The sequence below is a fragment of the Lagopus leucura genome, unplaced genomic scaffold, assembly GCF_019238085.1.
Source record: "Lagopus leucura isolate 7727_CA_CO unplaced genomic scaffold, USGS_WTPT01 Super-Scaffold_100008, whole genome shotgun sequence".
Classification (NCBI taxonomy): Eukaryota; Metazoa; Chordata; class Aves; order Galliformes; family Phasianidae; genus Lagopus; species Lagopus leucura.
This window is the reverse complement of record NW_024962265.1, coordinates 13,728,136-13,744,577: the sequence shown is the minus strand read 5'-3', so window position 1 is coordinate 13,744,577 and position 16,442 is coordinate 13,728,136. Positions and strand designations below refer to the sequence as shown.

Here is a 16,442-nt window from a genome sequence, read left to right as displayed (position 1 = left end):
AAGAAAAATTTCACAACAAAGATGGTGATGTACTGGAAGTAGTTGCCCAAAGAAGCTGTGGATCCTTGGAAGTATTAAAGGCCATATTGGATGGGGCTTTCAGCAGCCTGATCTAGTGGAAGGTGCTCCTGCCAATGGCAAGGGGTTGGACTAGGTGGATACTGAAGATCCCTTCCAACCCAAACCATTCTGTGAGCCTACAGACTGTGCTTCCATGTACAGTTCTGATTGTCCATCAGCCATTTGTATCACCATCTGCTGTAGCAGTTGTCCTTCTCTTTCCAGTCTGCAAGTGCAATCCTGCAGGTGTCCTCCCTGCCACATGCCCTGGAGGGGATGCAGCCTGCCTGTGTGATCCAGCCACCGGAGCTTGTCCGTGTCAGCCCAACGTAGTTGGTACAACATGCGACCAGTGTGCGCCGGGCTACTGGGACCTGGCTGGAGGAGAAGGATGTCAGCTCTGTGACTGTGACATGAAAAACACCCAAAGTAACCAGTGTGACCAGGCAAGGAAATTACTCTGCTCTCTGGGAACTGGGAGGGCAATATTTTGGCATGACACAGTTGGGACCTTCTCATATGGGGATGGATTTTTGTCATGCTTTCCAGAAACAACAAGTCTTTGGAAACTCGCGGTTGGTGGAATTTGGCTTGGAGCCATTATATTACATGTGCTGTTCTGATACTGTGGCTTTACTTGTAAGCAATTACTCTTTGCCTGTGTGTTTCCTTTTAAAGTGGATCATAGGAATACATAAGAAAATGACACAACGAAAAACTGCCCCATAAGCGTACATACAGGGAAGAAGAAGTCCAGGCTTGGACCTTAAGAGTCTTGCATGTGTTTGGTTTTTTAAGGGTTTCTTTTCACAAAGAGCAGTGGTCATTACATCAGTCATGCATCATCAATCTGGCTACTACTGTATCTTTTCTCATTTTTAATTCTTGGGCATTTTCTAGGGCAAGAAGGTAGAAAAAATAAAACAGTGCTTCAGAATAGAGAGCTAAAATTGTGATTCATGGAGACAACAGCCATTTTGCTATTGACTTCATAGCACCAGGACGTTGCACCAAGCTCTTGCTGACGTGCTTTCACATTTTCCTTTCAATATGCTGCTTGTCCTGGTTTACTTAGTGGAGCTATTATTTTTCCTATGAAATGTAGCCCTTCACACAGAAGAACTACTACTGCTTTTCTGAGTTATCAGAGCTGTAATTCCCTGCAGTTTCATTTCAGCACTGAATTCCAAAACAAATTTTTCTAGGGCAATGTGCATAATGTACCCTGGAGGTTTTCCATTGCAGTATATCTATCATGTAGTTAAAAGTTGAAATGTTAAGATGAGTACTTTGTTCCAGCAAAAATAAGCCATCAATCTTTTCTGCAAAAGAAGAAAAAATCCTCTCTCAGATAATAGTCAGAGGATGCATTCTCAAAGATCAGACTTGACCATATGAAACCTCTCATATTAGTAAAGAAAAGCCAGCTCTCAGAGTAAATTTTTTTTAACATCCTTCAGTATGAAGATGGTAAAGGAAGTTTATCTTGTTAAACCATGTTCAAACAACATGCAGAAGCAGTGTCACTATGGTCCCCATGAAGCTGTATAATAAAAGTCACAGAGCAAAGAAGAAATCCAGTAAATAATGTATATGCAGTCATACTACATTGGCAGTTGTTAAATCTTGAACTGTTTCCAGCTTACAGGCCAGTGTCTGTGTAAGGTAGGCTATGGTGGGAAACGCTGCAATGAATGTGAGGAAAACTACTTTGGCAATCCCCAGAAGCACTGCATTTGTAAGTATTATAACTGGGCTAGAAACTGCCTCAAAATAAATGTTTGTGCCTTTATTCATAGACGAGACAAAACTTATATCCAGAGAAACAGATACATTTCAGTGTATGAAATGATTAAGTTGTTTATATTGTTTGTCAGTGTTGTTCCTTCTGCAGTTTTGGTGGAACCATGGAATAATCAAGAGCTGAAGAAAAGCCATTAGACTTCCCCTGATGTGAAGGCCATCCCCTTCACTTTGACTTGAACGTTGGTTTCATTCTCTGATATTTAGAAATGGGCTGTGCTAGCTGAAGGCTGCAGAATGAGTATGTAGTTCAGCTCTCAGCACACAGCTCCCCAGCCCAGGGAGCACTGGGATGAGGTATCAGAAGGGATTTATCTCACCTGACATTAGCTGTTCCAAAGCCTAGTCTGACCTAGTCTGAGCTCCTCTGATCAGTGGTGAATTTTCCAGGCAGTGCAGGTAGATAAGCGTCTCCAAAGACTATTTTTTGTCCAGCTTTTGCTGTTCTGATTATTAGAAAAGTGTTCTTCACTGAGAGAGTGAAACAGGCTCCCCAGGGCAGTGGTCACAGCCCCAACCTGCCAGAGTTCAAGGAGTTTGGACAATACTCTCAGGCATAGGGTTTGAATTTTAGGTGATGCTGTGTTGGACTTGATGATCCTTGTGAGTCCCTTCCAACCTGGAATGCAGTATGATTCTATGAGTACCGATTTAGATTGATTTTTAGGTGCACCTGCTTCTCTTCTTTGCCAGTGAAGGAGCCTAGATGATTGACACACGATACATGGTGGCCTTTGGGTGGCTGAAGTTAGCTAGCATCTGTTTTTCCCTTTAGTGTAAAAGAACAGGGAAGCAGTGCTAGAATAGCAGAGTTGGGCACAGTGGGGGAACACTCCAACTTGTTCCAAGTCAAAAGCTCTAGTAGAAACCTATCAAGAAAAATAAACCCCATACATCAGAGTCCCACCCAGCAAGGTAATGTTGTCCCTTGGCAGATCCAGCCAAGCGGGCTCAAAGAGCAGCAAAGAAAACCAGTTTCCATTTATTGCGTTAAAATTCATGATTGTGCCTTCTGTATGCCTTACTCCTGCAGAAAAGGAACTGCAATATTGCATATAACTTGCTGTCCCTTTCTTGCAGCATGCAACTGTAACCCAGAGGGAACCAGCTGGCCTCGGTGTGACAAAGCCACTGGTGTGTGTAACTGCCGTGCTGGTGTCACTGGGCGGTTCTGCGACCAGTGTGGCCGTGGCTTCGAGAAAGACTTTCCCTCTTGCCGTCACTGTCACCTTTGTTTTGATGAGTGGGACACTGAAATTACTGCCCTCGCCCAGACTGCTCAAGGGTTAATGAGGTTTGCTGCAAGCCTAGAAGATAAAGGAGGACGGATGCCCAGCTGTGACATGCGATTCAAAGCCTTTGAAGATGCCATTTCTGAAGTTGAAAGAATTTTGAAACGTCCTGTTTTTTCATGGGAGGCACTCTCAAGCATCAAGGATTTTCATGGCTATCTTCAGTAAGGGCTCCGCTGCCCTGCTAAAATCCCTTGGCTGACAAAGCAGTCTTCCCCCAGGCTTTCCCCATGCCCTACTCTTCAAATCCCTCTTCTAATCAGAAAAAGATGCTGGAGCGCTGATCTTCTGCTTTCAGTAGATCCATGAACAAAATAACCTATACAGATATACTGAGAGATATATGTATGTGTCCCTGTTTATTGGAGGGAAATTGGACTAGGTGCCCTTTAAAGGCCTCTTCCAATTTAGGATTCTATGATTCTGTTCTCTGATTATTTCACATATGGCTCCCCTAAAGCATATAAGTAAATGTTGGAATTTCCCTGTTCCTAACGTTTTCCTAAGTCATTACAAGTAAATGTTGCTGCTCATTTAGAAATTTATCTCTTGTCCTCTAAAATAGTGTGTACCTCAATTGTTTAAGAGCAATTCAGTCTGACTTCTGCATAACTGTCACTTCTCTTGTAGACAACAAATTACACAAATGGGTCCGATTCGTAGTATGCCATATGAATTTCCTGACCTCACTGAGAACATTGAAGACATTGGTGAAGAAGCTGATCGTGTCTATGAACTTCTACAACAGAAATTAGATCTGCATCGCACTTTTCATTACTTGAGCCTCAAAGGTAAGGCAGCCAGTACTGAAACAGATGAACGTATGCCATGAAATTTCACAATGTTTTTCTCACTATTGAGCCATGCAACATTTCAAAGATCCTTAGATTTTAGTTCCATGTGGTATTACAAAAATCCAAATACTATAAAGTTTATTATAGTAACTTTCCAAACTCCATTTTGTTTTAAAATGCTTTGATTTCCAGCATCCTACATTTCAGATGCAGATATATGCATGATCATATCAGTCAAAAATCTCATTTTTGTTTCCATCAGGATTTAAAGGCCACCCAGTTTCGCTTTATAGACACTCAGATCATACAGTAGAAAAGGATATTTCCCCTGTTTCTGACTCCTCTTGCTCTTAGCAATACTTAAAAAATGTTGTGCAGCAATGGTTTGTTTAATTAAAGCAGAGAGTCGTAGAACAACTTCTCAGTGTTCCCATGAGAAAATACATGACTTTATGTGGTAAGGAGCTGGCTCTCCATCATCACAAAATGTGAAAACAGAACTGAGTTCCTTGGCATTTTTTAAATAATTACACTGTCTGTGCCTGAGCTAAGTATAGTCTCCATCAGCTGCTAATGGCAATAATAACAATGTCACAGGCTTCATGAATTCTGGAAAAAGACAGGAACGTATGATTCAGGGATCTTGATTAGATACTAACTAGATCCACAACAGCAGGAGACTCTCAGCAGTATACACTCCACCATCTGACTAGAGAGGTGGCTGCTAAGGTATGAACCCCCAGATGTTACAGTGAGCACAGAAAATAGAATTTAAAGGCAGTGCAAACCCACTTTGAGATCTTGCATGTTTTGTACAATCAAGAAGAAGACTGGACTAAACAGGACTGAAAAAATGAAGGGAAGATCAATGGTATATAAAGCCAAGGGAAAGGAAAAGGGATAAGAGGGATTAATTAAGATTTAAGGTTTCTTTGCACTGTTATACTTGGCAGTGCCTGGGGGACCAGTCTTCTACTCAAGTCCCACGTATGCAGTCAGCACAGCCATCACAGTCACCACGTCCTAATTCAACTGGGTCTTGTGCTGACTCTGAGAAGGCAGGAAGGCAAAGATACAATAAATCCCAGGGAGCTCAGTGGATGCGCAGCTGAACCATCTGCGGTGCTCTCTGGTCACATTCCAAGGCTTTTTCATCTTTTGGCCTCTGGGGGCAAATAAACAGCCCTATAAAAAGCACACAGGGGTATGGGGAGGGGAAGACCTTGAATTTAAGCTGAATTGTTGGTCAGGGCCACAAATATTCATTGGTGCTGCTACCAAGCATCTAGCAGGACAGAAATAACATTTCCCTCAAGAAAGCCAGCTTCCCCAGTGCCTGGGAGAAAGCCTGGTTCCCTCATCCCTTCATCATTTCAGGACGATTCAGGCTATGGCCCTGTCTGCTTTTTTTCTCATGCTTTTTTGTTGGCCCAAGGAAGTGGGACAGAGCAGGATGGAAGATATGCCTATCTAGGGGACATTTGACACCTGTGCCCCAGGCACATGTGGGGAAATGGGCTCCTGCCTACCTCTCTTTGTAGAGGTTCAAGTGAAATGAGAGTTCAGGACTTTTCTTGAACCACCTCATGGGCATATACTCAGCTGCCTGAGTTGGAAATGTCAACAGTTAATAATGATTGAACTCCCTGGAAAAAGAAAAAAAAGACACGAGTGTCCTAACAAGAATTCTTGCAGTTTATGAAATCTCATTAAATTACCTCTTTCCAGTCTTGTTCCCTGGTTTTGCAGCCACTGTGGCATTGTAATGTGATGAGCCCGGATTCCTGAGCTGTAAATCAAGTCTGTGCTAAGAAACTGTGTTTAACATAAAGGAACTTTGGAATCCCTACAGCTCCATCACAAACCAAGCATAAAAAATGTGTTTGGGCCATTTAACGAAGAGTTGAACCACTGTAAAATATTTCTGCAATGGAATTATTGCCTCTTGCTTAGAGCAGCCTCTTGCCAGGTACTTTGTATTAGAATCTAGCTTTAAACTGTACATTGTTTCCAAGAGGTACAAAATAAAACAAATAGCCTAAGTTCCATACAACTACACATCATTCTGCTTCAGCCAAAGCAAGACCAAGAGCTTTAGAGCCTGGTAAAAAACAGGCAGGACCTGAAGAGAGTGTTCTCATTGACTTCAACCAGTAACTGAGTTGTTACCAGCCCAGTGAGATGTTAATCAATGACCTCTAATGCTTTTGCACTAACAAAACATCAGTTCTGGATCATTGCACATACTTCTGCGTGACAATTTGGGGAAAACTTTGGGTTCCCTGGAGATCTGACAGCAGTAACTTTAAATTGCGTGTTTTGCAAAAAGCCTGATTCGTTTCTTTAGGCTATTCAACTGGGGAAAAAAATATATATATATATATTCTCCATGGTTTTGAGTCTCTACTTGAGGAAAAGCTTACATTAAGCAAACAAGAAAGCATTCGTTGCCTGCTCTAAAGGCTTATCATGGAAATGCTTTCTTTCTTTTCAGTACATCAACTCTGAACTTGTATTTCTCCAGAGCCAAAGTAATACATTTCCATTTATAATCTAAATTTTGGCCGAGAAGACTTTAACTTTTGGGTACCATGCTGAAAATGGGGAGGACAAATGCTTCCTTGAGCCACAGTCACAGAGATTATCATTTCAATTTACAAGTGGTGTGAACAGATTTCCTGCCTAAACTTCAGTTCTGAGGAATAACATAGGATCCACTCCATTTTCATCTACTGTAGCAAGTGTTATGCGTATCGATAACTATCCCTGTTTTGGTATTTGTCTGAGTAAAGGATTAGAAAACTTGAATGAAGAAATGGCAGTTTCTGTCCATCCCTCCCACCCAACTTCAATCACCACAAGCAGACCTGTCACTCACCATTGCTCCAGCACTCAAGTAAATACATGAATAAAATCAAATGCAATCAGTTGGTACTCAACGCTATTTCTGTTGCTGCAGAGGCCATCAACAACATTAGGAAACACTCTGAAGTATCATTCCTGGCAGAACAGAAAGCTCGTGAGACAGCCCCTGTGGTAAGGCACTCGGAGCACACAAGGCAGAGCATGCTCACTGTGATGCACAAGTGGGCCTGGGAAGGGAGCAGAGTGCTGGAGCAGCTCAAACTGGTCAAGATCCCTGGCATTCAACACTTGGTTGAAAAGGTAGGTGCTGGGGGTTTGTAATGGGAACTAAATAAAATCTTCCTTTTTATGCCACTAGTCTTTTTTATTTTAAAAGAATAATTACATGCATTTTAAATCTGGAGAAGGACACTTCCCTGGCACAGACCTGCCATCATGTCAGGCACAGCTGCAATTCCCAGCTGTGGTAGTGTGGTCACTAACACCCTTCTGGCAGCCATTGTTCCCAGGGCAGGCACAGCACCAGGAAATGTTCAAGCACTTTCCAGTCTGAAGGGGGCTTCAGGGTAAATTCAGAAAGATTAACCCCAACCTCCTCTATCAGTGGCTTAACCTAAGCAGAGCAACCCATGAGTGGATGAGAACTGTTTGCATGTCCTCTGTAGCACCTGTAGAACAGGAAGGGACAAGAACTTTGTCCCTAGCACTGCCAGTTCTAGAACAGAACATCCATCTTGGCCTTTAGTCTCAACATCTGTGTCAAAGTGAGTAGAGTCTTAGGCATGCTACTGTGTTTTGGAGAAATTATCTGGGTCCTTCAGAACCAACTGGATAGACTTGGATGCTCCTTGGGCTCGATACAGCATGAGAACAGTTTCAACCTTTTGCCACAGAGTAAAACAAAGGTCTGTGAGTAACACATAGAGCTCAACAGATGGCTGCTGGAAGGAGAGGTTTAGAGCCATGAGCTGCCATTGCATCCTTCAAGTCAGGGAAAGGGATCCTTTCACTGGCAGTGATCTCATCTTTGGAGATATCCTGACTAGGTCTCTTTGGGAAAATCCCATGCATTGTCCAACATCCTTCCACCAGAAGTGTATCTCAGATACCCAGAGAAGTCCTGACAAAATGTTTTCCTTATTGCAGATCTGCGGGGCGCCAGGAAACCATTCCTGTGCTGCAGCAGCCTGTGGGGGAGGCCCAAACTGCAGCGGAGCTCTTCCTCTCTCCTCTAGTGCATTCAGGAAAGCTGAGGAGACTGCTGTCCTGCTAACTAACTTGACTACTCAGCTACAGGACCCTGAGAATCAAGTATGTGTATCAAAATTACATTTGTTCAGTGCAATGCATGGAGGATGGGAAACTGGGCAATCTATTCCTGGGAAACACCGTTCATGAGAAGTGTCTCAGCTGTAAGTCAACAGTTATGCTAAAGCCCTCAGTACCAGGGAGTTGCTTCCCATGGCACTGCTGCCTTTGCGAAGCAGGCTCTTCCTCTTCTCTCCCTGGATACTGTTTTATATTAAGGAGTAAAAGCTATTATAGCATAGACTTGCAAATTAGAGAAGCGCAGCTTGCTTCCCAAAGTCAGAGGGAAAGATAAGGGTGGGGTCGTGCCCCCACCTTCATAGGGATATTGTTGGCTATATCACAGCTAGTCATCTGCACTCCTTATGCAGTAAGTGGAAGGAGTCAGGCAGCTCCAGCTTCATTTTATCCAGCCTAGCTATTTGTCTCAGGAATACATATGAATTACTTGGAGGTGCTTTTTTTCTTTTTTTCTTTTTTCTTTTTTTTTTTTTTTCCCCCACATTGCATGAACAGCTGGCTTAGATTTGGATAGCTGACTTGTAGATAGCTAAAATGAACAGAGATGAAGATGAAGTAGCAAGCCCCAAATCTACAAAAACTCATTTGCTCCTTGGGCAAAGAGCAGTGAGTGACCTGGTGATGGACTCCATCCTTACGCCACAGACATGATGCAGTGCCAGGAGTATTACAGTCTACTCCCACCAAGGGACAGTGCCTCTAACCATGCCTTCCTCACAGCTGCCAAGGTCTCATGGGTCATGGTGTCCTGTACCAATGGACATGGTGACATTAGGTTAATATTATCTATATTGTCACTGAGAAAGATTCAAATGGTAGTATTTGCCAGCAGCCCAAGAATGGACCACGCTTATCCCATTAAAATCGCTGTGCATACCATGAAGATCAATGTATACAATTTTATGTTACTTTTATATTTACCATTAAGGAATTTTTGCAGATAACTTCAAGCCAAATATTTTCTACCCCCTGTAATGTTTATATGGGCATCAAGTATTCAGCTGTTCCAATTTACAGCAGAGGAGCAGTGAAAATAACTCAAGGAAAGTGTGGCCAACACAACATGTGCAAAGGAAGCAAAACAGACAAATCCCAAAACCACAGTTTGTTCTCATTAACAATCAGAGAAAATGCCTGTGACACTGATAGGCAAAAGCCATTTTCCAATAGAAACATCTTTCTGCAGTGGCTTTGTCCCCTCCCTGCATGGTGCCTGGGCATCCATTTCCTCCTTTTAGAATCCACACCACACTACTGCACAGTTAGCGGGTGTAGAAATGAGCAGTCAGGAGACTCTGAGGCCCCCAGTCATGCAGGGACAACAGGAATGGCCCTCCTGCAGATGTTGCCAAAGTAGAAACATCATTGTTTTTCTTGCTGCCTGGGGAAACAGGGAATTTCTTCCATCTGTACCTGAGCATTTCCTTAGAGCAAAGCACAACTCCCAGAAGAGCAAAATACTATTGGAGTTTGATAATTAAATTTAAGCACTAAGTTAAATAATCACATATATTAAATTAATTGCAAAATTTAACTTTTAAAGACAAGTATTAATTTCTAGCTTTCTTGTACTTTTAAAAAGTGCATTTTAATATAACTCCAGCATAGAAAGGCAAATTAAATTATGTAATGAATCAGATAAATGACATATCACAACATCTCATCAGAAAGCAAGTCAGTGCTTTTTCTTTAGAAATGGTTTGGTGATGGTTGCACAAAGGAAAAAAATACTTGATTTAGGCTAGACAAAGGCCATTATGTAACAACTTCAGGAGCTCCCCAAAGCAGTCTCCTACTACAGGTGTTTCAAAGCCATGCCAAGTGACCCCACTTGGGGCTCACAGTGTGAGAGCTCACCTTGCCTAGCAATGAATACAGAAAACACCACTGCTGTTTCTCATAGTATCTCCAGGTTGAAAGCATCAGAAAAATGGCAGAAGACACCAAGCTGAAAGGCTCACACTTCAATGGGGAACTAGAGAAAGCTAAGAACCAGATTAAAGTTGAACGAGAAGTCACAAAGGAATTTATCAGAAAAGTGAAAAACTTCTTGTCAGGTAAATATGCAAGGAAAGTTCTTTCTGACTCATTTTTCCTTAGTGTGTATTCAAGTGTGCTATAACAATAGATGGCTAGAAAGTGATTGAGCTGCATACATATCAGATTTCTTGCCCCCTCCAGATCTGTGCATTTTTTTTCAATTTCTTTCTCTCTAGTATTTCTTTCTCCTAGAGGACAGCATTTTCTATTATTTTTGTCATAGATTTGCCACGTTCTAATTGTCATATTTTCTTAATTTGCCTAAATTGAAGTAGGCAAGTAATTCCCTCAGTTCCTGGGTTATTTGAGTAAAGGGCTACTAATATAATTTCATACAATGTATGACGTCCAGGCATATTCAGTGCATCCTCAAATTGTTATTCCACCCCCTTCTTCCCGGCCCATAGGGGCTCTCTGTAGGGAGCGTGGGAATTAGGACACAAAGTGACAAACTGCTCCATCCTCTAAAGCAGTAACTCGAGGAATCAAAGGATTCTGGTAGAACTTCAGCACTCATAAAAAATAACAAAACAATATATGCCCTAAAACCTTTTCCACCCTCTCAATTGCAGAGATGTTTTGTTGCCTGTTAGTTTTTGTTTTTTTAATCAGATGCATATAAAAGGGACTTGAAATACATTCGTATTTTCTGTAATCTCTTGCATGTAGCTGATCTGCTCATTCCCTAAGGACTGCATGCTGGCAATCCTTTGGCATTCACGCCTCTACATCCAAACAGCAGTGAGTGCTGAGGGCTCTCTTTGTTAAGGAATATTTAAGGTATTTTACAGAATGTGAAGAAAAATGTCAGTCCTCAATGTTCTCATATTTTTGTTTGGTAGCAATTGACAACATCATCCTTGGCCTTCTTTTATGCGTTCTTAGAAGACATATGGCATTTACTAATCATTGCAAATGCATTTCTTCATGAATTTTTTGTTAGTAAATTGAAGTTTATGCACCGTGGCGGATCAAATGGATACAGTGACATCAAATCTACTGTACCGTACACTGACTCGCATGGCAGTTCTAGATGAATGCATTTTGACAGAAGACAGCTCTCTGAAATGCACAGCTGTTTGCACTTGTATTTAATTCTCCATCAGTTACTTTGGAGCATTAGCACAAACACATAATATGTTTCAACTGCACTATCACCCAAGGTTTTGTCCACAAAGGGAAGTGAGTAGAAAAAAGATGTGATGATGAGACATGGCAAAGCGTTGGCTCCTCTGACCCAGTGTACCTGCCCCTCTTAGCACTGCTAATACTGCAATGGGAGTACTTGGAAGAGGAGTTGATAAAATATGTTTTTCTCACTCTGAATTCCCACCCTATCTCAGCCTGGCCCAAATCCCTCTCTGCAGCTTAGCCTTCCTCATTAACCTGTGAAGGAACCTCTTTCTGAGCACTGTGGCAGCTCTAGGGAATGGATTACCCCCATCAGCTGGCTTGGAAAGTCTCACTCACAGCCTGGTCTCCCCAGTGCCTCTTTGATCTGGGGGCCAAGGGAGAAATGGGCTCTGACACATCTGGCTGCGTGGTGCACCAACTTAAAGCCTTCTGTGCGTTCAGTTCTGCATCAGAATTTTAATAACCTAGTTCAAAGTGAGTTCAAATCCTCAGTTCAGCCAGCTCTGACAACACTAACAGCACTACCTGGAAGCATAATATTAATTCACAAAATGTTGGAGGTAATTCTCTTACCCCCTCGCTGTGCTTGTCAGCTTTATTCTGCCGCACAGCTCGATGTCTAGGCAACCATAACGATCCTTTCCATTTGCTGGGAGAAAGCATGCACTTCAGAACGTCTCAAGCTCAATTTCTGTTGCAGATGAGAGTGTGCCTCCAGAAGACATCGAGCAGGTGGCAAGTTATGTCCTGCAGATAAACCTTCCCCTGACTCCAAGAAAACTAACAAGCATGCTTGGTAAAATCAGAAGCATTATGGCCCACTGTGAGAGCTACAAACTGAACGCAAATAAGAGAAACAGGAAAAGGGAAGTGGCTCAGACACTGCTGGTGGAGGCATGGGCTGCCGAGTGAGTAAGCTGTTCCCTTAACAATGTGCAAACTCCAGCTGGGATGGCACTATGGGCGGTAGCACAGTCCCTACCCCAGACACTGAGTGTCTAGGAACTCTGGAGGGAAAGCTCAGATTTCAGACTGCTGTTTTCCAGCAGTGAGCAGCCACAGTGGCCTAGGCTGCAGGATCTGACGTACTACAAGAGGTGGTAGCTGCCACCAGCTCCTGGTCTTGCTGGCTGAACACAAAAGACCAAGGGAGCTAGCTGCTTCCATGTGGGACCTGGGGCAGCATCGTATCTCGTTCCATGAGAGATTTAAACATGGGTGAGCAAGAACCAGCCAAAACTGAGGAAGAAGAAAGTATGTTCACCTCATAAATGAGCATTCCTTGCCAGCACTGCTCTGCCAGGCAGCTCGCAGCATCCATCCTCTCCTTCAGCACAACAGTTGGTGCTCTCCCACACACAAGGCCACTACCTTGTGGTGTGTTTTGCTTTTATGAACCACACTTTTAGGTTGTTGTCGACTTGAGGGAACATTTCTACATGTGAGCACGGGTGCATTTGAAATGTGTTTGCTCTGCTCTCAACAGCACAATACTACATGCACTTTCTATTTTTCCATTTTAGCAAAGCAGCTAAAGCTCTTCCCCCTGTGGACAAAATTAATGACGAACTAAAAAATGTTGTGAGCTCCCAAGGACACTCCAAAAATACCCTCATGAAGTTAAATGAAGAGATACAAGGAATCAAAGCACAAATCTCACAGGTATCTTGCTGTAAAGCTTTTAATGTATGATTGAGCTTATCCCAGTTTTTCCTTAATGTAACTGTGAATTAAAATCAAAATATGTCTCAGATACAATACAAATTCCATAACATGTAAGGGGCTCCTCTTGTCTGTCAGTTGCTATTCATCTCCTTCATTACCAAGCTCTGCAGGTGGGATGGACAAGGCACGAGAAACCACAACCTCCAACTGTTCTTTTCCAGGCTGGGAACCAAATGAACAAGACAAGCAATGAACTCAATGACTTTTCAGCAAAACAGTCCAATTTGGAAGATGAAATTACCACACTGCAGATGAAAATGCTGATGAACAAAAATCAAGCTACAAATGTGAGAGCAGGGGCAGAAGCAACATACAAGCAAGCTCAGAAAATTGATAACGTAAGCCTTTCTGTCTCACATGAAAGGAAAAAACATTCCTTCTATGTTTGATACTGTTATTGATTCAGAAGTGTAATTGTGTTAGCCCATTTTCCTCAAAACTCTTTTAAGTTTTCCTTATGCTACGCCATGTATAATTCCCTAGGTTATGTATAATTTCTGTTTTATTTTAAAGTTTCTAACAGCCAGCACTTCAATTTGCTTGAATGAAAGAAAACATACACATTTCACTGGCTACTCCATGACATTTTTCCTTGCACTGTGTATAAGACTCAGAGTCACCATGGGCACCAGCAAACACAACAGAGCAAATCACAAAACCAGATATTGAAATATGTGAGCGATGGAAGCACTCTGTCCACTCGTCTCGTGCTGTTCACCATTAGAGAAAAACCTGGTGGGAGTTCTGTGGAGGCTGGGGTTGGCTGGGTGCTTTTCAATAGTTCCAGTTTCTTGAGAATGCTCTGAGGCAGCTGGAAATTTGCTAAAATGCTGTGTGAAGAGAACCAGACACCCATGGCTCCAAAGGCAGAGCATGACTGAGCATCCAGGTTGTAAGAAACCGATGTAGAAATCCAAACTGCAGCCTCCTAGGCACCCCAAATCAGCACAAAATGGAAGTAGCCAGTAAATATTCCAGTGAAAAAATGTTTTCAAAAATGATATTATAGGTAATGCATTACATATGAATCAAGCCTCATAGCAAAAATGAAATATATAGAAAAGCCCTATCAAAAGAAATAAAAACAGCATACATAAGTTCTAAAAATCTTTAACTGTTTTTTTCTTTACATCTTCATCCTCACTGACACTCCAGATTCTTCCGTGGGCAGTTTGTTTCATCAATTTATACTTGGCTTTGCAGAGCACTCTTCAGTGTGCACTTATGATGGATTGTTTTAAGGTTTAAAAGATTGAAAGATTTTAAGCTTGGTTCAAACAGATGGTTTTTCTACACTTTTTTTTTTTAAATACCCTTTGGTATGCCAGGTTAATTATAAGATGTTCCTAAACTAAGTAATGGGGTTTCGTTACAGGAATTCACTGACATTAAAAGGAAGTACACCATTCTTCAAGACAAGCTGAAAGCAAAAGGATCTCCAAAAGTAACTCTAGAGAAAGTGAAGCAGCTGAAGGAAGAAGCAGAAAAACTGGCTGAAGAGACTGAAAAAAAAATTAGAAGAATAACAGGTGATGTTCTCCTATAGCAAGCAGAAGAAATTGTGGAAATTAAACTGGAAGCCTTTCCCACTGATGTTAGCAGGCCAGGTTCACCTGAAATTGGGTTTAAAATAGTTAAACTAGTGAAAATCACTGCTTGAACCTTCACTAACAGTTTCCCAGTAGTTGAATTGGTTTGAGCAGTGGGTTTTTTTTTTGTTTGTTTTGTGTTGTTTTTTGACATATGTTGGTTGCAATAAGCAGAGGTCAAGAAGTGTCCATAGTGAGACTTGCAGTGATTTGATGCAGGCAGAGTAAAAGCAGGATGTGCAAAATCTGTGCAGCCTGTTTCAGGTTCTCAGAGACGGGCTTTAAAACTGTAGCTGCAGATGTAGCCAGGAGCTTTGATTTGGGTATTTGGACTTTTCATCTTTCCTCTGCACTCTGCCTTTTCTTACACTACCTGGATGACAACTTGTGTTACCAAGAGATGCAGGTAGATGTTTTTCCATCAAAAGAGAAGGTGCACATCCACATGCAGGGAGGCTGCAGGGCAAACTTCCAGTACAGCTCACATAATTGCACTCAGAGGAGCTAATTCTGCATGTAGTGAAGGTCTGGGCACCCCCACTGGGAATTCTTGGGCATAGGATGCTGTTCAGTATCCAAAACTGCCATGTAATGTCAGCAGAACTGAAGCAGAAATTGCATCCCAGAAGCAAATCTTTCAAGACAGGAGCCAAATAAATATTTTGAGCAGGCATTTTGAAAAGAAGTATTGAGAGAATTTCAGTCTTTCCAAACGCCCATGCTTTGGGAACAGGCAGCAAATAGGGTGCCATTATTTTCTCACTGGTTTATCTTCACAGGTACTAGGAAAATACTTCAGTAAATGAAGAAGACCTAAGCCCATTACATTCAAATTTTCTAGGCTTTACACACATTAGTAGCTGCAGTGCCCCTCTAAATGTTTTCAATTAAACCAGCTGCTTTAAGAGCTCTGTGTCCTGCTCCATCATAGCTGACAGACAAAAGCACATGCTGAGAAATGAACTGTTTTAAAGCTGTCATGTTTTTCTCACTGTCTAGAAGCCAGGCTTTTCCCCCCAGTTGCATATATAACATTCTCCATTTGAAATGGGCTTATTGCCTCCATAACTGCTGGAAAAAGGAACACTGTTAATCCCTGGATTTTGCTTACACAACACATAAGTGCATTGCTGCATGTGACTTTACTCTTGCAGATTTGGAGAAGAAGCTTCAGGACCTGAATCAAACCAAGCAAGACAAGGCGGAGCAACTCAGACAATTAGAGGAACAAGTGATAGCCATTAAAAATGAAATCACAGAGCAGGAAAGCAAGTACTCAACGTGCAAAAGCTAAGGGCTGGGCAGGTAAAGTGCAGCAGAGGCCTCTGTGTATACCACCTCACGAGCACAGGGTGGCTGTCCTCCGTATGTAAGTCTGAAGGTGTGTACAGAATTTTGGTGTGGGGCATAATGTAACTTTCTCTTGGTTTTTAGTCTGAGTTTATATGGAACATGAACAACTTTTAATAAACTTTTAATAGAACACCCAACTAAGTAATCAGGATACAGTCCTGAGGGGAACTCAAAATTCACAGCTGCCCACAGCCTGTGACTTCTCACTGCAGGGGCTGGAAATCATAGAATCATTAAGTTGGAAAAGACCACTAAGATCATCCAGTCCAGCCATTGACCCACTCCCACTGTGCCCACTAAGCCATGTCCCACAGTGCCATGTCTCCATGTTTCTTGAGTGCCTCCAGGGACAGTGACTCCACCACTTCTCTGGGCAGCCTGTGCCAATGTCTTACCAGGGAAGAGGCAGAGCCGGTGTCCCTGGAGGCGTAAAGAAACATTTAGATGTTGTATTTAGT

The 16,442-nt window shown here is 42.3% G+C and overlaps 1 protein-coding gene across 1 annotated transcript in view; it reads left to right on the top strand.

Annotated features, from left to right (window-relative positions):
* The window catches only part of LAMB4 (laminin subunit beta 4), a 43,924-nt gene extending 27,859 nt beyond the window's left edge, over positions 1–16,065 (top strand). Inside the window, exons 23-34 of the mRNA XM_042872432.1 lie at positions 286–506; positions 1,702–1,798; positions 2,944–3,319; positions 3,786–3,946; positions 6,909–7,114; positions 7,961–8,125; positions 10,047–10,200; positions 12,018–12,225; positions 12,841–12,979; positions 13,204–13,380; positions 14,418–14,571; positions 15,786–16,065. Coding sequence (XP_042728366.1) covers positions 286–506; positions 1,702–1,798; positions 2,944–3,319; positions 3,786–3,946; positions 6,909–7,114; positions 7,961–8,125; positions 10,047–10,200; positions 12,018–12,225; positions 12,841–12,979; positions 13,204–13,380; positions 14,418–14,571; positions 15,786–15,925 — 2,198 coding nt within the window. The 3' untranslated portion in view covers positions 15,926–16,065. The remainder of the gene's footprint in view (positions 1–285; positions 507–1,701; positions 1,799–2,943; positions 3,320–3,785; positions 3,947–6,908; positions 7,115–7,960; positions 8,126–10,046; positions 10,201–12,017; positions 12,226–12,840; positions 12,980–13,203; positions 13,381–14,417; positions 14,572–15,785) is intronic.
* The last annotated feature ends 377 nt before the right edge of the window (positions 16,066–16,442 follow it).